At 36.9% G+C, this 23,605-nt stretch overlaps 1 protein-coding gene across 2 annotated transcripts; it reads left to right on the top strand.

Moving 5' to 3' along the window:
* The first annotated feature begins 10,061 nt into the window (after positions 1-10,061).
* LOC129283382 (tyrosine-protein phosphatase vhp-1-like) lies at positions 10,062-22,812 on the top strand. Of its 2 annotated transcripts, none has more exons than XM_054919216.2 (5): positions 10,062-10,779; positions 13,248-13,405; positions 14,636-14,810; positions 17,431-17,554; positions 18,448-22,812. In XM_054919216.2, the coding sequence occupies exons 1-5, from the start codon at positions 10,734-10,736 to the stop codon at positions 20,354-20,356; spliced, it is 2,412 nt and encodes an 803-aa protein (XP_054775191.2). In that variant the 5' UTR covers positions 10,062-10,733; the 3' UTR covers positions 20,357-22,812. The 2 variants fall into 2 exon arrangements, with proteins under 2 accessions (XP_054775191.2, XP_054775190.2); XM_054919215.2 differs by having other exon boundaries at positions 10,252-10,788.
* The last annotated feature ends 793 nt before the right edge of the window (positions 22,813-23,605 follow it).

Raw genomic sequence — 23,605 nt, 5'->3', positions numbered from 1 at the left:
AATTCAGTCTTAATCATCTTTCCTTCACTTTCAAACATTTTTAAAGTGATTCTAAGCTTACTTTGTTTATGATGACAACCAAAGACCAGTTTTTCATTTTTGTTAACATGACAACATGGATTTTAATACATGTTGATTGTGTTAATACTGAGACTGTTAATTGTGTGATTTTTTAGTCATACCAATATGTTCTATCTTTTGTTTCTCTGACAACAATGTTGTTGAACTTTAGCACTCTGATAACATTAATACCCCCTGCAAAGTGGAGGTTTGGTCAAAAGGAATGATTCATGCTCTCCTTTGTATCGGCACATTTTTTATTGGTAGATAAGTACCTATATGTTTGATGGCAAAGTAGTTATAATACATTATTTCTTTTTCTTGTAAGATTTGATAAGAGATTAATGCAGTTACTTATCTTGTCTAGGATTCAAAATCAGTCAGGGATTGGAGTTGTTTGTAAGCAAATTGTAGTTGCAATCATTTAGATTAGTCAAGGATGGGCAGAGTTCCGTGCACCCAGTGGGGGGGGGGGGTTATTCAATAAACATGTACTAAGCATTAAAATTACCATCTTATGGGTTTTTTTTGCTCATTATTCATTCAATCTTCCATTCCTTTTATTTTTTTAAATGAATACAACTTGTTTTTTTCAGGGGTTTCATTTTCCTTTTCAAGCATTTTTAAGATGGGAAATAAGTGCAAAGATGCAAAAAAAAGTAGAGCTAATGCAGTGATTGAGGATTAGTATATCCTTCATACTCATCATTTTTAAGTTCACTCTACAATTGGTGGTGTACAACAAATCACACAAAACTGCACCCTGAAGTACAAGCATAGAACTAGGACACCTGCTACATACTAGTCATCAATTGTTGTAGGATCACCATCATGCATAAAAACAGTCTACACTTGAACTACAAACGGTTCTTAGCACTCCCATTATTCCCCTTTATTCTTATTTTTATGACTTCATCTTTTGACTGTGGTTGTGTCTATACCCAAGGTTTGCACTGCACAGGGTCTGGCATTGTTGACAAATATTTGTTTATTTGCTGGTTGTGTTGTTGTGGGTTTGTTTTGTTGTTCTAGAGGTCAATGACCTCATACTTGGGTGTATGATGATCTACCCAATGGCATTGATCAGAAGAGGAAGTTTGGGTGGGATGACAAAGAGACTAATTTCCTCTACATGGTGTCATGGATCTGTTCATATGGATGATGTTGGGTGTGTTTACACGGTGACTCAACCTTGCTCCTGGGAAATTTGCTCCTCACCTGCAATGAGTGCTCCTCTACAAAATGCTGACAAAAAATGCATTTTTACCTCCATGATATTATTAGTTTCCATGTAAGTTCAGGCTCTTGGAAAGCTCTGTTAGTAAATACTGAGTTTTGTTGTATATTTGTTAATATTACAAGATTTATGAAATGGAGTCCTGATCGTAAATGCAGATACATGTAGTAAAATATGAAACATTAAATTTTTGGTGAAAATTAACCCCTTATGACGATTTATGAAAATGCTGACAATAAATGCATTTTTACCTCCATGATAGTATTAGTTTCCATGTAAGTTAAGGCTCTTGAAAAGCTCTGTTAGTAAATACTGAGTTTTGTTGTGGTGAAGGGTAACCCCACCATGAGTCATCACCTCCATATTGTTTATGTGTACATAGTTTTAAAGACACATGATTCATTTATCGTGAACTTGACGCTATTTGGATGTTTAACTTGTATACCGGTAACAATGGGTGTTGAGTTGTCAGTCATTGGAACAGAATAAAGCCTTCATCGCTTTGGCCAACAGGACTTGGATAATGGTCTGCAATTTTAGAGTCGTTATCTTATATTCCAAGCACTTATAGGAATATGTGTATATTGTGTATAATAATGAAATAATACACTGCAAAAACACCAGGGAAGTGTTGAAACAACACCAGTTAATAATCAAGTGATATTGGTTTAACACAGATTAGTGTTGTTTAAATGCCTATCTGGTGTTAGCCTGAAGCCAAAGTGGTATGGTTTCAACACCTCTGGTGTTTTCCGATGTAGATACCTCTCTGGTGTTAAATTAGCACTGGTGTTTGTGCAGTGTAATATGTTGCATTTAGCACATTAACAAGTGTTTCTAAGTGCTTACTTCAAGAGAGAAGTTAGGAGGAGACCGTTAAGGGAGCAGTGCATGAGGGGGGGGGGGGGTTAGAGCCAGGAGAGATAAGTTTTCTAGGCAAGCAGGAGTTTCTCTTAGATTTCAACGCATGTTAGATTTTACTTTATTTACTCATGTACCATTTCATTTTTAAATGGAGAATCCCTTTAATTCGAGCCTGTATTTGTTTCATGTTTATGATGTGAAAGACATTGTTCTGAGTCCGAGTTCACAACTTGGAATTGGTTGCACCTGCCTTTCAAAGCCAGGCTAGCCACAGAATATCAACAAAGAAAGTTAGTACAGGCAGGTTGGTTCAATTGTTTGAGGAAGGGGGGGGGGCGGTTGATATTTTTAGAAAGGGAGAGAGAGAGAGAGGGAGAGATGGGGCTAGGGATGGGAGGAAGGGGAGGAGTGAGAAGGGATGAGTAGAAATAGAGAAGAAGGGGAAATAAGAAGAAGAGGGTGAGGGGGGAGGGTTATGAATAAAGGCAAGAGGGAAGGGGGGGGGAAAGAGGGAGACAAAAGGAGAGAAACAGTGAGAGGTTTAGCTCTAGAGAAGAAAGGTGGGAGACAAGAGACAGAGAAGATAAGAGAAAGAGAAGGGAAGAGTAGTAGAAAAGGATATCGAGTGAAGGGGGGGGGGTGGGAGAGGGTCTGAAAGAGAAAGAAGGGAAGAGTGTGAGTGATAAAAGGGAGTGGAGAAGGAGAAACAAAATGAAAGAAAGATAGATGGTAATAAAGGCAGAAAAGTGGGGGGGGGGGGCTTGAGTGGGAACCACGAATGAGAGGGAGATAAGTGGGAATATATAAAAAGAGAGAATAATAGAAAGAATTGTGGGAGAGAGACAGTGTGATTTTAAAGAGAAGGAGAGGAGAGAGAGGGAGGGGGAGGGAGAGAGAGAGAGTAAGAAAAGGAGGGTGGTAGACATCTAAATTTGAGGTTTCCTTCAAAATAGAACTTCCTGTTCTAGGAGGTCTGCTTTTCTCCTTTTGTGGTCAATGCCATGGACTCCTGGTTTTGTTTTGACTGTTACCCTCGCCTGTACCTGCTCAATTTAAAGGAGCACGTCAGCTTGGCTGTACTTTTTTTTTTCAATTTGCAATGAAAAAAATAGGTAATTACAGGTAAAATGGAAATCTGTTAGGCTCACAGAAATTTGATTGTCTTGACTCCTGGAAGAGTTTGCCTAAGATGAGATAACTCGTGTGTTACATAATCTGGGCCCCATCTTACAGTGCCGTGTGATAGATCTGATGAACCATAACTATGGAAAGCCAGCAACGTCACCATTTAAAATTCATGTTCAAAATATTTTCTGGATATATCATGTATATTCATGCATTCATTGTTTCCTTGAAAATTGGCATGCTTCTCTTTGTTTACAAAGGACATTGTGCAAATTTCCTGTTGCAAAAAATGTACATGTTGGTAACTCTTTATAAGATGGGCCTAACAAATTGCTTCGACTTGTGGAAGCTCACCTTATGTGGGTTCACATAATAATAATAATAGGCATAAATATTCATATCTGAATGGTATGTGCCTTAAACCCAAGATAACAACAAACTGTATTCTGTAATATTATTAGTTGGGTATATACATGTATTGAACACAAATAATAGATTGATCAAGAGGCTTTTAATACAGACTTCATAATCCTTTAATTCATATCTGTGTCTGGAACAAGTCTAAAGGAAGAGGTTGTCTGCTTTAGCGCTTGTTGTAATTGATTGTGGTTTGAAGAATCAAAGAAAAAGGTTGTGCCAAAAAAGGAGATTTTTGAAAGTTTTTCATAGGAATTATTTACTTGGTAATCATGTTTTGAACAAGAGACAATGATTTACTTAGAAATGAAATGAATATGGGATGCCAGTTGCTTTGTTTATTAGTTTCAAGTTTCTTATTTTTTTTTCATTTTCTACATTGTCTGCTCGGGGTATGAGGTTCCTATATCGCAACTCATTGATATCAAGGTCTGTTTAGAGCTTAAATGTTAAACAGTGAGCACTTTTAGAAATTTATGTCCACATAGTGGACTGGTACGAGATGACGTCATTTTTTGGCGTTCCATAAGCCTCAGGTCCTCACACACGTCCACTATCAGAATCGAGAACCTCGCCACATCCATTTTGTGGTTCTCTTAAATCATAGTGGACGTGTACGTGAGTGACGTCATTTTGACTGTTCAAGCCCAGCATGAAGACGGCATGAAGATCAACCTTTCCCTTAAAAAACACAGTTTTCAGTGACTTTTCACAAAATTAATGTAAGTTGTACGATGCATTATGTTTATCATATTTGGAATTGCTTTCTGACCTCCAAAATTTATATCGATATATATCCTAACTCGAGTAAAAAGGAATCAAAGCAAGTGAAAGGGCACGTGTGCACAAGTTGCACTTTCGCATCACCCGACTGAGTCGCCAGGCGATGGTACGCCAGATCTTCCGGGACGGGCAACGTGTCATGACCCGCTGGTTATCGCGCTGTTTGACGTGGACGTACGTACACGTACAAGTCGAGTGAAATCTAAAGTACTCGCAATTGTAGTGAACAAGGGCAGACGACGATGTTGACTCAAACGATCAGACGACTGCTACGTCGTTCTCGTTTACTGCTCCTAAAACTCTCCACTAAAAATGTGAATTGTACCAGATTGTATTCTAACCATCTGTAATAGCTCCATGATCTAACAGTAAATTCAAGTCTTACAACATATGTGTATTGGCTGTTGAATTTGTTTTTCAGCTGTTGTTTTTGTGAAAGTTTGAATTTGTCAACTTTTTAGGCCTTTAATTTGCATCCTTTCTCTTTACTGTGGCCTTTTCCCCCTGAAAACAGGAAGATTTGAACATTGGTGATTTGATGCAAAAGGATTTATGGAAAGATCATTACCTGGAATTTTCTGCCCATTCCATACCCGAGAATTAAAAAAAAAAGATATTTATAAACAAATACATGGATATAACTTTAGTTTTAGTGGTCCCTCAATCAAAATGTTCCTGTGAAATCATGAAATACTTCCACCAAAACATGGTTTTATTCAAAAAAAAATTATGGGAAGAGTGTTTCCTGGAATTTTCAGCCCATTCCATACCTGAGATATTTTTTATAGATACAAAATCAAATACATGGATATAACTTTATTTTTAGTGGTCCCTCAATCAAAATGTTCCTGTGAAGTCATGAAATACTTCCACCAAACATGTTTTTATTTTATACTATCCACACCATAACAGTTCTAGGACACATATAGTCATATTTTAATGTGGTTATGAGTTGGAACAATGATATACAATTAGATGGGTTTCCCAAAAACATTTAGGGTGCTGATAACAAAAAGTATAAATCAGTGAACTGGATTCTCAAGCAGACTCCATCTCAATGTATGGACCTACTCATGCTCTATGTCACATACATGTACCCCCCTATTGGAGCCACACAAAAAAACAGCTATGCTAAAAACATCATGGTGTCGAGAAAAATATAGAACGTAGCAAGCTGTGTGATACACTGTGACAGGGTTTTCTCACGTTAGTCATAGCCCATCTCGGCCTCGTTCAAGACACCTTTCAACAAAGGTTCTTGCACGAAGAGAAAGTAGTGGATATTCATGGACATTATTACGCAGGGGAACAGTTCTACTCATTCACAATCAGCTGTTTTGCCTTATTTGGTGTTGAAAATATTGATTTTTGCCAATTTTTTTGCATATCTGGATTATTTTCAATTGTGGTTGCATACCACTATGATTGCTGCGACCTTGAGGTTTTTCTGTTTTACTCACGTTTTACTTGCTTGGCACATGGACCTACAGTAGGTCCATGCTTGGCATGAGGCCTTCCAAAAAATAAGATCTCCAACTTTCTTTTGGTGGTGGGGGGGAGGTATGAACCTTCCCCCTTGCATTTAGAATATTTTGTGGGCTTTGCCCAAAGCTTACAAAAAAAAGGTTAAGGCCTATTATCACTAATAAGTGGACCAATGGAAGATGGTGTTTAGCAAGTGAATTGGAACTTCCCCTAACTATTTTGATGAGAATTATTCAAGAAATGAATAAATTATTTACTCTTTTTCTCTTTTTTATTTTTATTTTTTCCAGATTACAGTTAAAGAACTCCTCACCACAGCATGCACGTCTGAATTGGATCTGGGCAACGAGGTCATAGTCTACGATCAAGGCACACAAGATATAACCTCTCTTACTGCCGACACTTTCCTGAGTGTGCTGTTGTCGAAGCTGAGCGAGAACTTCAAGACTGTGTATTTACTGGCAGGTAAGACTTGAAACAAGACTATTGATTATTGATTGATTTATTGATAACCTTCCTTTCTCTCTACATCTCCCCCTTCTCTCTTTATCTTTCTCTTGTTATTTCTCTCTTAAATTATGAATTTTCTCTGAATGGTATATGATTGATAAACTGCTTCCCGATAATGGAGTAGTATTCATAATTCTACATTATGGAGGAGGGGCACCTCAAAGTGAGTACGCTACATTTTTTTTCAGTGTTTAGTGTTCCATGAGTGATTTGTTTTGTTGTGTTTGTATTTCTTTGTTATTTCATGTTCAGAAGAAATTAGATGTTGGTTCTTTTGATCAGTTGGTTGAGTTGGGAAGTCAAGTTAGTTTAATTAATGAAATCTTCCATTTATTTGTCTACAGTACTGATTGATTTATTTATAGTAATTTGTTAATTTGTGAGCCTGTTTTATTAGTGTAAGTGGTGTATTTTTATCTTATATGAGAGCTTCAATGGATGAGGCAGGTAAGATGTTGAATGTTATTTTAATATATAATAAACGCGTACAATGTTGATTGGATTGGGTGTCTTTGTATATATTCATCATGAGGAAATATACACTTTATCAGTTCTATTCAGTTCTTAAATGTTACTGGCATTCTTGATGCCAAATTTGAGCAATATTGGTTAGTTTGATGTTTTTGCATCTATTTATTATTGGGAAATATAGGGCAATTCCATAAAATGATCAGCCTTATTGTACGTCTGACCCCCATATGAAAATATATCTTTCTGTTTTCAGATAATATGAGTCTGCCATTTATTTATTATTTATTTCTTTATTTGATTTCTTTATTTTATACTGGAGGGTAGGCCTGTTCAGTTATGCAAAACTGCTTTCCAAAGGCGACCTGCAGTTTAACAAATAACTCAACATCATGGCAATTTGAATGTATGTAACATATGATAAAGTAAAAACATAATACATTATATACATATAGAGTGTATCAACAATTATCATGGAATCATTACATCAAGTTATTCGGTGTAATTACATGTATGACAGTCAATAGCATTTTTCTGATTTGACCTCAAAATTTGTAAATTTTGAGAAATGAGAGGTTTAAAAGCACTCTGATGGTGCGATTATCAATAAGGTGGTATACTTACTAGTCACAGATCAGTGGTGGAGAAATCAACGTGTAGAAACGAGCCATCCTGAAATAAATTGAAGTCATCCATTGCATCATGCCACGACTTGCTGGTTTGCGTGGCTGCGATGAGAAAACGAGATGAGATGAGCTCATTATTGATTCCTCATCCCCTTCGTGACTCCAGGCACTGTCTCGTAATGGCCAAGAGAGGGCTTTTGACCACGTCATCGGACGGTGGTCTCCGGAGGAAGGAGTCGGGAGCGTGGAAATAACGTCTGACTTTGCTTCCCCCCCTCAAAAAGCTGAGGGAAGATTTTTTTTTTTTTACGATCGTTTATTCTTTAAAAAAATTTTTTTATGTTGGTTTATGGTGACTCTGTGTTCTTTGTCATCTCCATTTTGCTCCAAAATCTGGTGTATTTGATGTAAATATTATAAAGTATGAATCATGTGATTGTGAAAAGTGGTAAAGAATATATATTGTTGTGAATAATCTCAATCCAGTCACAAGAGTATGAAGTAATTACTTTTGTTTTCATTATTGAAAAGTAAATGGACTTTCCTGACTCATCTCCAGCTGCGCATTAGTACTTTGAATGGTCTTTTGCATGTATTTCAAGTACATTGCAAATGATATGCTATTATTTCCACTTAACATTTTACTTGATGTTAACTTGTGCTATTTTTTTCTTCTTTTTGTATCATAGCACATAAACATGTTTTGATGAGTAATATATTTTTTATTGTATCAATTAACCATAAATTGGTGTCTTAAAAAGCATTTAATTTAATTTCTATCTATTTGTAACTTCCCTAGCTGGAAAATAATTTCTAGAAGTCTGATTTCAGTTTGCTATTTAATATTGGCAATGAACTGAATTTGATAGGATTAAGACAATACATCAAATACTCTCTAAATTTAAAGGATATCACATAATTCAAGGGTGGTTGTCATTTGTGATTAATCGCAAGCCTATTAAAAATTAGATTTAGATTTCAATCTTCTTGATTTGAATTCAAAGCTAAGATATTTCAATTTAAATCCTTTGGGATTTAGAAATAAATCATTTAGAAATAAATGAAACGTTAGCCAATTACTTGTCACAGTCACCCTGCATTTACATCGAATCCTTCTTCATAGAGTGTTGTACTGCCTATTAACTCTTTGAATATATCACCATAGTCAAATTTGGGTTAGTTTTAAACCAAATTGAGTAAAGTTTACCCCTTTGACTCCTTATTAGGCCTGAATCAGATGTATGAGATGAAATCACATCTGCCACTTTGTAACAGGCTCTGGTTACCGACTCACCTCTCATCATACTTCATGCACAAGAAGGGGGATTTTCATAATGACATCATACATATGCATCACCCGATTTCACAAGGATTTCTTTCGATGAATAATGAGAATTAATCCAACCCTTGATGAGTTCATCATTATCAAAGCCAACTTCTAAATTAGTTGATTACTCATAAGAAAGTGCTCGCGAGACAAGTCGACACACCCCCTTAGCTCTGTGTAGGCATATATAGATCATATTTATCGTAATCTTCGATGTGTAAATGCGTTTTAATTCATTGTGATTCATTTACTGTTGTACATGTTTTACAGCGGTTGTAATCCAACGCAATTGCAATGATCATTATAAGCTTGTAAAGTTGCATTGATTGAGGGAAAGTGAATTTTTGATTGATTTTTTTTGGGTCAATTGTTATTCGTACGAAGGTATGCATTGACGTAGGGTCTTTATACGTTCTATGGAAAAAGCCAGCATCCATAATAAAGAATGAATTTGTATGAATGAGAAGAGGAATGGATCAAAGAAAAAAGATTGATGAAATTCAAATGCAATTATTTTTTTGAGGGATGGAAGTTATTACAAGAGACATGATTCTTGATATTGATGTGGGTAAAATTCTTCTATATATCGCTTAACGTAACCCTGAGTTTTGTCTTGTAATAATTGTATTTTATACTTCTAGGTAGACGTAATTGGCATAGTATGATATAGGTCTGATTATTATACTTCATATATGTTTATTGAAATAGGCCTATTGATGAGTTGATAATATCTCTGTTTGAGTGTATGCCCAGTTATAGCATGGACCATGGTTATAGATAGAAGATTTTCTTGTATTTGTGAAATATATGTTCTCAGTATTGATTATGATGTTCTATATATATCTGTAGGTATAATCATTTTGTTAAAAATGTTCATCATTTTACAGCTCATATTTACCACTTTATGTGGCATAGGCCTTATAGATTGATGCATTTATGTAGCTAGTTTGATGTTTCCCTTGCTGTAATTTCATTTACTACATTATGAACGCTGGTTAGCGCCTGAGGGATATGTATTTCTGAAGACCCGGTTTCCATCTGGCATCGTTGGGATCAATTAATGGATGTCATATCTTTCAATAACAACCCTTCAACAGTGGAATATACTGGAATATACCACAGCGGTATATAATCCTGTATATCTCCCGCTCTCCAGTGCATAGTTAGTGCCCATACACAATAGCTGGCATGGAGCGAGAATGGTTAGCAGTCACTGGTAATGTATTAGTGGAAGGGAAGTGCCAGATTGGCCTGTAACTGGATGACATCATCATGCTGCGCTGTGATTGGTCAATACCTGGGATGAGTCATCCAGGGGTTGTCCTCTCTCTCTCTCTCTCTGCACAGCTGATTATCTCTGTGTGTATGTGTATAATGACTGTGTGTTTACAATACACCCTGTGTCTCAGGACCATGTAAGGTTGCAGAGATACCCCAGCCAGAGCTGCCAGGAAGATCTCCATAGGTACAGTCATTACCTTCCCCCCATGACTGTACCAGTTCAACCCTTTATACGCTCTTCCTTATTTCGCCTGGATCATAATACAGCGAGCTCTACAGCAAGAGAATATCCCCCACCAATTGCTGGGCATTCATTTGTTGACGAGAAAGAGCTCGCTCTCCGCTGCTAAGGAGACACAAGTCGCTCAGTCGCGCTCGAGAGAGGACTGGTACCGACACCCGCTCCCGCGAAAAAGAATTATAACCACAGGAATCATACATGGTTTGTCATTGTTGAATCGGTTTTAGCGATCGTCTGTTGTCGGGGCGCTCCTATTTCTTCGGCCCAAATGTTACTGGATTTTTAGTTGTGGATTTAAAGAAACCAACCATGGTCATCCAAGTCGAAAGGAATGTGAAAACAGTCGCTGCTGGCGGTAAGGATCGTACGTCTATATTTTCACGCAATACTTTGGCATGTTCCTGAATATTGTACTGTTGTCACATTACTCAATATTCACTTAAAATTTTTTATTTAACTTGAAAGTAAAACTTGAATGTAATAACTAATATTAGTATCGTTTTGTCATATATAATAAGAATGTTTTCTGATGTATCTTGGAATATTGATTTTTTTAAATATATTTCGAAATTTATGCAATCAAAGCTTTTGCAAATGAATTTGCAAGTATACAATGGTGTATTAATCGATTAAATGAAATTGACATTCTACCATGTATACGTTCCTGTAAAATAAAGTATTACCATATAAATGACTACAAATTTGGCAGCCACTACTTGTAAGGCAAACTGGCATTCATGCCATACCATGCCAAATTTAAAATTAGATTAATTCTTTTTAATATTTTCTTAAACTTGTTGAGATTTATTACAGCATTTATCCATGACCATGAATATTCAGAAAAAATATCTTTTAAAACAAATTGTTTGTGATAAAGATATTTTAGGTAGAATATCAAGAAGTTCTGTTAGTTCGTCAATATTCAACTGTACTGAATTTATTGAATCTTTATTTAGAAGCAATATCACATATATACTTAATTGCAGTGTTAATTGCCGTTTCTTTTTGGTAAATATGTCGTTCTACATGTATATATAAGACCTGTGTTTATCAATTCTCCTAAAGCAATAGTACTTGTGACTTTGTCCATGTTTATTCATTTTACATTATTTCATCGTTGGGCATTTTATGATCATAAATACAAGAGAAGTTAGGTATACAATGTTTTCAGAGTGGATCCAAGTGCTCTGGTTAGTCTTTTGAAAAAAAATAAAATCATGATCTTTAGGTGAAAAACTATAGATTTCACCATTTTATTTGATCGTTTAGCTGGATGACGTTTATCAGATAAATGAAAGCATTATGTCATAGCTACCTTATAAGGGTTTTTTTTTCCCCTGACTCCAAAATAATCTATGATGTAGTTAAGCCAAAGTACTTGGGTTTTTCCTGTGCGGGGAGGTTGAACGCAGATCGACGTATTTCCTTATAGTTGCCGAGTGAACTGGTATAAGCCAGGTGACTGTGGTAGTGCATGAGTGAGAGTGAAATTGAAGAGTAAGGATTCCTCGGGGAGATAGGAAATATTATCTAAGCCAAACCATTGTTTCCCTTTTGATATTTCTTTCTTCTGTTTCTTTATCTTTACTGCCAGCTGGTTCTCTCTTTTTTCTCTCTTATTTTTGTTCTTTACTTCTAACTTACTGGTATGCTTTTTTATTATTCTGCATCTTCATTTGTTTTTACTCACTCTCCTTTTTTCTGTCCCATTCTATGCCCATAAACTTCATCATTAGTTTTTCTTTTCTTTTTTTAAAGTTTTTTTTTAGTTTTCAAAAGCTTTATGCTATTTCTATCTTGTATACAAATGTGTGACATGTTATACCTCCCCATCCCCCCTCACCTTTTGGAAATCTATCTCTACATTTTGCTAAAATGAAGTTCTGAAAAAGCTGGGATTTATTGAGTCCTGGGCCTATTATCTATGCCCAATCACGTCATGGAGATTTCACCTTTCTCTGCATGCATTCTCCCCCAACTCCCTTTCCAATTCTCTTCAGTTTAGTTTTGTTTTTCTTTTTCATATTTCTTTCGATCTACTTACTACAACATGCTTGTACTGTACATTGGGAATAGCAAAGGGGAAAGTGAGCTTTAGACCTCATATGGCTTTTTCCTGCCAAATATGGTCATGTAAACGTCCGTTGACGAGTTCCTCATATTGTCTTGTTGACTTTGGTTACAATTGGGTGTATTCCGGGGACGATAAGTCAGGTCTTCCGATGTGCATTGTGCTGCTGAGCGGAACAGATATTGTTGTGGTTCCTTCATGAGTAGAGTGTGGCTTATAGTTCATGATTAAAAAGAACAAACATCATGCTGACGTCTTTTATGGGATTGACGTCGTTCGTACAATTTGACAAATTGAAATGGTATTTCATGTATAGTATTACTAATCATTGCTATGTGGTAATAAATCTTTATTATCTTTATGATATTGAGATATGCAAAGATGAATTCTTTTGTGTCGAACAAATTTCTAGGTTTTATTTTGTGAAAGAAATTCAATGGAATGAGGCTTTTAGAATATGGTATGTCCTTTTTTTAAATCTTGCCAATGAAAAGTGAACTTGTATAGACAATCAGTCTGAGATGTATTGGTCTTTATGAAGTGTTTTATTTGACATTGAATTGAATACACATGACATTCATCAGATGTGATTGTATTTGGTATTACGTTAAATTTGTATCAGAATATGGTATCATATATGAATGAAGTTCAAAATTCATGTATGAGGAATAATCTTTCATATACCATGAATGGGATGTAATTTAAGAAATCCTGGATTTCATAATATTTATTTTTATCTCCTTCGTTCTCAGGCGGCTACACGTCATTCCAGTCTTGTTTCCCGTACCTGTGCGAGTCCCAGAACCGACCCCCTTGCCCCACCCGTGCCCCCCTTTCACAACCCTGTCTACCGGTTACCAACACGGGCCCCACCCGTGTGCTTGGATTCCTGTACCTCGGATCACAACAGGTAAATAGGGTTTTTTTTTAAATAATAATTCGAACCAAGAGACAACTGAAGACAGAACCATCTAAAATACTGTTGCTTGTAAACAAAATATATTTTTTACTCCCAAATCCAATTAATAAGCCCTAATCTTTGACCACATTTTTGTTGTTGTTGGAAGAAATGTAGTATAAATAATGCCAACTTTGAATAGTATAAGTATATCTGTAGTATCTCATTACCTTTTGTTATTAGATCATCCCTAAATATTATATGTAGATGGTTTGAGAGATATGCAACAGAAAAACACAGTTCAGTCATTTAAAATATGATTTTTTTAATAGAAATATCTAAAATGTATACCTAATTAAGCCACCAGAATGCTATAAAACAAGTTTTTGTTTTGTGCAGTCAGATATTCAATGGCTTTTTTTTTGGTTAAAGTTTTGTATGTGGTTGATGAACTGTAATTGAATTCAATGACTTTTAAAAATAATCTATACAAAACCATATACACATTACAACTACATGTATATGTGTAGGACTAATGTATTAAACTCAGAAAAAGAAAACAAAACGTGAAAAAAAACCTGGCAGCTAAATGCCAATCTGGGTACCTGTGTGTAGATTGCATTCAGTAATCTTGGCATTGTACACGGTCTGGTTTAGGAGATAACCTTTGCTCGTTGAGAGCAGGGTTATATTCTTTACTATCGCCCTGTTTGCTCAGGATATGATCAGTTTGCACTCCTATTCTCTCTCTTTCTCTCTGCCTCTGTGACTCATCCTCCTAGTCTTCACACTCTACACTGATACATATCAAATACATGTACATGTAGGCCTATGATTTTCCAATGATTTTATATAGTTAACTTGCAGACCAGGGGGGGGGGGGGGCTGTAGGGTCCTAGCCTTTCTGCCGGGCGTTATTTTGTTATATATACACCTCTTTTCAATTTTCATCCATTATGTTGTGAATCGTATAGCAAATGGGTAGGTGCTGTTCTGCATTTTGTTCAAAGGTGGGGGGGGGGGGGGGGTTGGAAATTCCTTATGCCCTCTCCTTTTCCTAAAAGAATAGACAGTTAACTATATATTTCTACTTATTTGATATCTTGTATGTTCTTATATTTTGGCAGAATGGAAAAACATTTTTAGTAAACTTTCGTATTTTTCATATTTCGTTTTATTATATATTCGAAACAATACTTTTTAACTAACTAAATTTTTTTTTTTCCACCTCGGTCCTTGCAGGATGTGATGTCAGAGGAATGCCTGAAGAGTTATGGGATAAACTACGTCCTGAACGTCAGCAGGTCGTGTCCTATCCCAGAATTCCTTCCCCAGACCCACTTCCACCGGATACCCGTCCGCGACAATCACAGCGAGAAGATGCTTCCCTGGTTTGACGAGGCACTTGAGTTCATTGGTGAGTACTGAAACAAAGAAATTTTCCAAGGAAATGAATTCCTTGTCATTTTTCCTTCTTTCAAGAAAAATATCAATATCAATCTAGAATTGTCATTGATACTCAAATATGTTCAAGCAAGACATCACAATTCACCCACAAACCTAAAATTTACATTTACATACCTGTATTGATGTAGGAATCATGTACAAAAACTCTCAGGACTTTGGAAATGATTGAAGCCTGTACATGTCTTGCCACTAGATGGCAGTATTCCATCTCTCACCACTGTCTTTTGAGGACTATTGTGATGAATGAAAAAAAATTAAATTTCTGCCGTTTAAGGTGGTCATGGTGAATCTTCTGGGATATATTTTCCTCTTTGCGTTTGTGTCTGTCTTTTTTTCTTTTCTTTCTTTCTTTCTTTTTCTTTCCTTTTTTTTTTTTTTCTTTCTTTCTTTCTTTCTTCCTTCTTACTATTTTGCTGCTTTTTTCATTATTGTTTTAATCTTTCATTAGATTACTGATGTTGTCTTCAATTTTACCTATTTTCACCTTTTCAACAATTTCACTTCATTACTTTCAACACCACAGCAACCATTCAATCATAAACCACTACAAAGTGTGACAAATTGGCATATAAGTCAAACTCAATAATTGCATGCAAGTTGCTTGATCTACGCACCAGAAATAGGATAACTTAAACCGCGTTTATTCAATTAAACCCTCTTTGACCCATTGTCATTCCCAGCGCTTTGTAAATCACTTCATTACGAATGGTCAGCACAAGATTACTTACGTTGCATGATTTCATGTACTGATCTGACTCAGCGCTGATCGCAAGCCTTCTAATCTGATTTCTGCCGTTGTTTCTTTCTGGAATATGGCTCTTCTTAATGTGTCACTAGTGCCTCTGCCCCTTGAATCATGTACATATTTGAGTGGTCATTTCCTTGTAGCCCCCCCCCTTCCCCCCCACTGCCCCCCCCCCCCTCCAAACCAGAAAATGAAAGAATGAGATAATTGTCTTGATAGCATACATTTTGACGTGCGCAATGGTCCAAGTTTAATCTCATAAAAATGTTGATAACGTAATCGCTGGCTTGCTGTTGGGCATAATCAAATTTTTTCATTACAAGCTGGATGTAACCTGGCTCACTATTCTGCATTGTCACGTCCGTTGCCAGGTGTACCATAATTTGAGCGCCGAAAATAAGCCGCCCGGCTGCGTTGCACTGCGAAAAGGCAAAGACAGAAATACACCTTTTTACCCCGTGACGGTGACGATGAAGATTATGTTTATGATGTCATACAGGTAGCCCGGTACCCAGACGATAGAATTAATAGAGTCTTGGATATTTTCAGACACCGTGAACTGATAAAATGTGATCATTAAAGCTCTATTTATAACCTGGGGAATTCTACTACTCATGCTCAAAGTGCACAGAATATCTATCAGCCTGTTTTCATGTTGATATATTTTGGGGGGAATAAAATAAAAAGCATAAGTGTTGAAAAAGTTTCTCTTTCATTTTTGTGTGGCTCTCTTAATCATTTATGCATTTATCAATACAGATGATGCAATGTGAGTGAACTGAGGCATTTATCTTTGCAATAATTTGCATGGAATGGATTAACTTGATAGGAATATCTTATTGGAAAACAACAACAAAATTCTGAAAGAACATGACATGCAGCTTAACTTAAGTAATAGCTTTTATGTCAAATCAATAGGCTTCACTGGTGTTCATATTCATAGACTTCATCGATGATAAAGATCTTCATTGCTAATCATAGATTTAATTAATAGGTTAAAGGCTTTATTGGTGATCATAATTATAGCCTTGATCGATGATAAGACTTGAACGATAATCATAGATTTAATTAATCAAAGGACATTGCTACTACACAGTCTGTAGCCATCATGTCTGCGTTCATGGCATTATATGTGTGAGTCAATGTCGCCTGGGTCTCGTATGTTTCCAGCCCAAACTTGGATCATGACTCTGACTCTATGAAGGATACAATTAGTCCACTCTTACTTTCTCATGACGCGGAAATAGATCTGTATAGTCATAGTTTTTCATCAAACACTGGGCCACACCTGTCTGTGTCAGAATTTGATTTGGATATTCGCCACTCGGGATGAGTAAGACAATCGCCGCGATGAACGAGTCAAACTCATTTGCATAGAATTGTATCTTATCGTTGTCACTTGTATGAGGAAATGGTGACCTAGTCTTTGTACCAGTCACTAAGTGTTTTATTTACTTCCTGTATGCATATTTGATGCAGATTATCGGGTTGCATTAATTCCATTTGATTTAACATATGAAAAAAAATCATGAATAATAACAAATAAAACCCCTTGATGTCTTAAATGAAAAAACAAACTTTTATCAATATTTATAATTGTACATGCCTTTATCAGTTTATTTGTTTGTAGGTTCAGATTTAACCTGTTACCTGCCGTAGCCGGGTTGTCTCTGTACAGATATTATGGGACAATCAGAATTCAGTTGTCAAAATGTTAAACCATTCCTAGAACTGAAACCATTTTGTCTCTGTCACCTCTATAACCTGTCAATTTATTGTATTAATATTTTTTTTTCATTATTCTTCTCTTTCTTTAATCATCCAGACAAAGTCCGGTCAGCAAACGGATCCGTCATCGTTCATTGTCTCGCCGGGATCTCTCGTTCTCCAACCGTAGCAATTGCCTTTATCATGCGTTACCTCAATATGAACGTCGACGAGGCCTATAAGTAAGTAAACTGCACTGCCATGGGTGCATTTCATCTTGCAGATAATGACAATCTTGGCACCAAGCTACAGAACCTTCAGAGATATATATTTTCTAGATAATGTCTTCAATGCCTACCAATTAATACTTATAATCAGTAAACTATGTTTAATACTCAACTTGTGATAAGAGCAAATTTCTTGGCACCTATCTTTCACTGTTAAATTGTCTTTATGAAATTAAATTAATTCACTTTGTCTTTAATACCAAAAACCCAAATTACCAAAGTAACCAAACAACAAATTTATTACTTCATTAAGATCTGACCTGTGAAATTTTTTAATCCCCCTGTGTTGAAGCATAGGAAGAAGACATAAATCTTCTGATGTCTTTTTGATGTAATAGAAAGCTAGGGGGTCGGAAGAAAGTATTTTTAGAGGATGAGTCAGTGAGGTCGGATTGATGGCCCCGGTAGCGGGACTCAGAGGAGGAAATTGGTTGAGGATACAAGGTTAGGTCCGCCAGATAGCAAGGTTGACCCTGATAGAACATGCGCGATCATAATGAATAGCAATCAACCTTCATGCATGCCAGGGACCCACCCATACATATTTATGTTTTCTTTCAATCTCTCTGGCAATACCCCAACAATGAACTGACTCCCTATTTGCTAGAGTGATTTAGATTTTTTTTAGGCTAGTCGTTAAGGATGTAATATATATTTTACAGTTCTAAGTGTAATTATAGAGTCAGAGAAAGAAAATTTATTTATATCATGACTGTTATGTTATTGCATCTTTATTGTCATTCCATTGTTTAAATTTGATTTAATTTACTTGCATTTGAAATTTTATGTGGAAAGTATATAACATTGGATAAGACTTCTAAATTATTATTTTTTGTTGTCAATTTCAGGTATGTCAAAGAGAAGAGGGCGACCATATCTCCAAACTTCAACTTCCTCGGTCAGCTCTTGGAGTATGAGAAGATTATCCGAACGAGGCAGGGCCTCCCTTCGACCTTACAGCCTTCAGGACCTCCAAAGGAGGACGTTGAGCCTTCAGAGAAGAAGGAGAAGGAAGAGGGTGCCTGTGCCAGTGAGCCTTTGGTACTGCTGACATCACCAAAGGAAGACTCATCAAAGGTTGCACATCCCAAGAAGGGCCATGAGGATACCTTGCTTCCGATGAAGCCCAACATCAGGAAACTCAGTTTGGAAAACCTCTCGCTGCCATTGAAGTGCTCCTACATCCCGGGGAAGGCAAGCCCCAGGTTGAGCAGGACTTTGCCCCGTGTCACTTTCGCTGACGCACCCACCACACCTACCTCAGAAAACAAGTCAATCAAAAGATCACTCAGCCGCGACGCCCTTACGGAAGTTGGAACGCAGACGCTTGTAACAGAGAAACGATCTACAAGCCACCTCACGCTAGACCTAAAAAATGCACCGAGCAGGACTTTGCAACGACCGACAGGTCTTGACGTAAAGAAGACCGCTCTTTTGCTCGATTCACCAGGGGATTCAAAGAAGCCCCGATCCCTCTGCAATAGCCCCTCAGGCCTCCTTGAACAACTTGCTTGGGGTACGAGCCACCTCAGTGTACATTCACCCGAAGTTCGCAATAATAACCCTTTTGTGGAGGCATGCGCAAAGTTTCAGGCTCAGCAGTCAGGCCTGACCACCGGTGTCCAGAGGTCCCACCCAGAGAACTCCAAGAGCAAGGTGGAAAGAACAAAGCTGAAATTAGAAGGACTTGTCTCAAACTCTGAAACAATCTGCGCAGAGGTACAAGCTGCAGAGAATTTGATTCCTTCTGCTTCAGGATCATCGGTCCTGACTGCTCCTGCTTCACCCTCGACCAGTCGGAGCCAGAGGCACAAGCACAGTGAGACATCTGTAGGGTTTCAATTTGGACGTTCGCGAATAAACCACCCAGACCCTGCTTCAAGTAGCTCAAGGGTCGCAAACTCCTCAGCCATAAAGGACCAACAAAAACCAAGTGCGCTAAAGAAACCAACTTTTGGACCTCAAAACTCTCCACCCCCTATCCACCCCTCTGCATCCGTTGTCGCAGGAAATGTTTCGAACCCCTTTTTCTCCCGTCAAAGCAGTGGACAATCGGTGACTAGTGACCTAAGTCTTAGCAGCACAGCTTCCCCAGCTTTAGATCCTAGCTGCTGGATGACACCTCATGGTTCAGTTAGCTCTGGGATATCACCAGACATAAACTTAAGTTCTGCTGCAAGTAGTGCCTGCAGTAGTGCTAACCTGAAACCAGACTCTAATCCAAAATCTAAGGTTTCAGCTGATATGGAAACCCCTCAGGTACTGCCTTCAGGCTGGAACCCTTTCTCATTCCCTCAGGCAAAAACAGATGACAGTCCTAGTAGCAAGGGTGACAGCGTGGTCTGGACAAAGCGTAAGGAATCCGGAAACAGCATCGATGAAGCCGGGCAATCACAAAGAATCCACCAGTCCCCCACCACGGCGATGGATCGGGTCGCAACGTACATAACCAAGTGTAACTTTGGGTCCCCGGATGTAAGCGACTCTGACTCGTCGGAACCCACACACCCACATAAGAAGAAGTGCAATAATAAAAAGCGACCGAAGCTTCACCCAAGCATCCGCAGCCAGTCTTGCGAAGAGATCGGCTCGTGCTCCCGGGAGGTGGTCACTTCTGAGATCGTTGTCAGTGCGCGACGGGAGATCCTAGAGTACGGTCGGGCGGCGCTCGACCAGGACGAGGAAGACTTTGACACGAGGTCACTGAGCAGTCAACGATCTCTCAGCAGTAGTTGCGAAATGATCGAGGTGTCATGACAGTCACTGAGAGAGACTCTGGTCCCTTGTACATTGTGTGTTATATCATGACTCATTCAAACATTCAAAATTGCTCTTCGGCCTGCTAATCGCAAACATGGCAGCAAGCTCAGCATAAATCAGTCCCGAAAGCCATGACGAAAGATACACATGTTAATTCAAATTAACATCAACCCGTTATCTAATAAACGTGGGTAAATAGCTTTTTCCTTTCTTGGTGATTCTAACTCGGTGTGGGTCCTTAGATTTTCGACGATAGCTTACAATCCTAGACATAGATTAATTTTTTTTAATGACAACCAAAAAACGAAAAAAAGAGTTTGTGACCAGTGGTATATTGAGGTATTAACCGAATGACGAGAGTAAATTTCTGTATTTTTTAGTTTATTTATTTCAGTATTGGTTTTATTGTATGGATGTGGTATAAACTGATTAATGGATGTGTAACATGAACTTATTGGTGAAGTGTTAACTCGTAGACTGCAAAGGCCTGTTGTAGAGGGTGTCTTTGGTAGCCGTAGGGTTAAGCTCTAAATTTTGTGAGGTCTGGTGTGATACATCTAATATCATATATACAAATGGAATTAAAGGGTGACATTCTCCTGGCGAGAGTAATCATACTCTTTATTCTGTGATAAAACTATATATTCTATAACTCCCCATGTGTTTCTGTGCAATCATTACATTTTTTCTTGTGGTATCGTTAAGAAACAGATCAAACTTATACTTGTAGCCACAACTTATTTTGTCACAATATTCACAAAAATATATATATTCTATATTCATACCTATTCATTACATATTTTGAAGTATTTTTGTTTTTGTTAAATCAAGTCGTGGACGAGTGGTGGTGAAACCGTTTGTAGCTAAGACAAAGAAAAAGTTGGTGTTTTTTTTAATTTAAAGAAAGTGTTATTGTTTGTTGCATTTCAGTTGTGGGGTATGTTAGGGACATAAGTCTGTCTCTGACTCAGATCCTTATCAAGTTTTGTGTTTCTGTTTTTCATGTTTAGTTGTAGCACGGTGAATATAGTGAGTCTTGTGTTCTGTTTTGCACAGTACAAAATAACAGAAAGTGCGTTGGTCGACAATCTTTGTTTTCATTTGTTTCATATGTTTGATGTATAATTTCAATTTTGAAAAATTGTTTTTTTTTTTATATGCAGATGAAAAGTGAAATATTTGTGGTTTGTTAACTAGAAATTTGGTTTTCCCAATTTGGTTTACCCCTTCCCTTCTTTTTTTTGTTTCCTCATCTGGTAAAATTCATGACTTAAAGCTCAGGTCCATATCAAAGCGGGGTCCCATTTCACAAAGACTTGTTATAATACCATCAGCCAATCAGATTGAAAGATTTCAGTAGCTTTTAACTGTTATTGCAACTTTGTTATGGTAAAAGTTTTATGAAACGGGTCCCTGATCTCTAGTGCCTTTTTCCATGTTCATAAAAATGAGAAGAAAAGGAATTGGAACAACATGGCTTCAGCATAATATTCATACTATGATTATTATGAAATTAATCCTAGCTAATCTATGATTGGGGCCAGCTTAATAAACAAACTGACATCAAGCGCAAATCCGAAATACATATTTTTAATTGTTTGAAAATCAAAGTGTGTTTGATTTTGGAGTCGCTTTTTATTGCAACTCTTGTGCGACAGACCCCTTTACACAGCTTGGTTTTAACGAAAAACTCCATAACCTTTTTAGAATTATCTTAGCCAATCTGTAATTTCAATATGTTTTCGAAGTAGGATTGAACTTTTTGAGAGAAAATAAGAGAGATAATTTAACAGTATCTCAGCAAGTATGACACACGTGAATATCAGGGCAGCATGTATTTGCTTTTTGTGGGACCAGTTGACTCCGTATGATTTAATTTACGTTAAGAAAAATATTGTTTGATGAAGTAGCATCATTCTTGTCTTGGCATTTGTTAGGTCATCAAAACAAACTCAACGCTGAACATATATCAAAATAAAAGAGAATAGATTTGATGAAAAGAATTCATATTTGAAATTGAAAATATCAGAAATGTTCATTGTATATATATTATGATGATCATTAGCACAATAAGTCTACGAAAGGCTTATGTAAGATAAATGACTCTTAACATGGAAATGGAAGCATTCTCCATTTTCAAGAGTGCTAAGAAAATACGGGAATTGACGAAAATTGCTGCTTACATATATTCATAAAAATCAAACAAGAGACCTGTTATATTATTGATCCAAGCTTGGCTCATCTGCTAATGTTTTTTTTCGGTACTCTCTTTTTGAGAAAATCTATTTAAAAAAGACTCTGTAGTATATATATATACATCTGTTCTGCCAAAATAATGCAAAATATAGCTTTGCAATTGTCTTTTTTGTATGCATGTCTTAAATGTTTGAATATGAACATTTTTTTGATATGAAAAAGAATATTAAACTAAAGTGAAGGTGATATATATATTACATTATGTTTCATGGTGTGAATTCTCAATGTACTTTTTGTTTTCACGTGCTGCAAGTATGATGAATGATTATGCCATTGATGAGGGTGTGTGTGTGTTTGTGTGTGGAGGAAGGTATGCGTGTGTGTGGTAAGTGTAACTACGTGGCCTCCTGTTCTTATACCACTTTTTTATTTTGCTATACTTTTTTTCTTATTCTCCTTTTATTATTTATGCATTCATTTATCTTTGCATCTATTTATCTGCCCATCTGTCTATCAATTCTATCATTCATTATATATGTCTATCTATATAAATACTCCATCTATCTCTCTATCTATCTGTCTGTCTTTCTGTCTGTCTATTCATCTATCTATCTGTCTGTCAATCCGTCTGTCTGTCAATCTATCACTGCGAAAACTTTGCATGTTTGCCCTGGATGAGTGAATTTGAATCTTTGTATGTATTTTGTAATTTATATGTTGTCAAGGATATCAGTGGCTATGCCATTCCTACATCATTCATATAAAAATGAGTCCATGTTACACGCCAACATATGGATTTGAAAATTAACTGAGACCCTCATAAAGCATATGTGTAATATGAAAGGACTCCTTGAGAATGTTCTGTTGGTAAATATTAAAGATACATGTAAGAGCCCCTTCCCATGATCCTCTAGAAAATTAAATCATTGGCCAACTCCCAAACTCCATGAATTATCAGTCAGGTATAAATGAGTAATTTATTTAGCTTTGTCCCCAGTGTGTATCATTTCTTTCTAGCCTTGTTCCAAACTTACAACATTATCCATCAAT

Source organism: Lytechinus pictus, chromosome 19 (assembly GCF_037042905.1).
Source record: "Lytechinus pictus isolate F3 Inbred chromosome 19, Lp3.0, whole genome shotgun sequence".
Lineage (NCBI taxonomy): Eukaryota > Metazoa > Echinodermata > Echinoidea > Temnopleuroida > Toxopneustidae > Lytechinus > Lytechinus pictus.
Note: the sequence above shows the minus strand (reverse complement) of the source record. Positions and strands in the feature narration are given on the sequence as shown.

Bases quoted from the DNA above. Each gene is read 5' to 3' on its own strand.
- LOC129283382 (XM_054919215.2), top strand. From the start codon at position 10,734: ATGGTCATCCAAGTCGAAAGGAATGTGAAAACAGTCGCTGCTGGCGGT. The intron at 13,406-14,635 runs GTAAATAGGGTT...CGGTCCTTGCAG, and splicing joins TGTACCTCGGATCACAACAG to GATGTGATGTCAGAGGAATG. The intron at 17,555-18,447 runs GTAAGTAAACTG...TGTCAATTTCAG, and splicing joins AACGTCGACGAGGCCTATAA to GTATGTCAAAGAGAAGAGGG.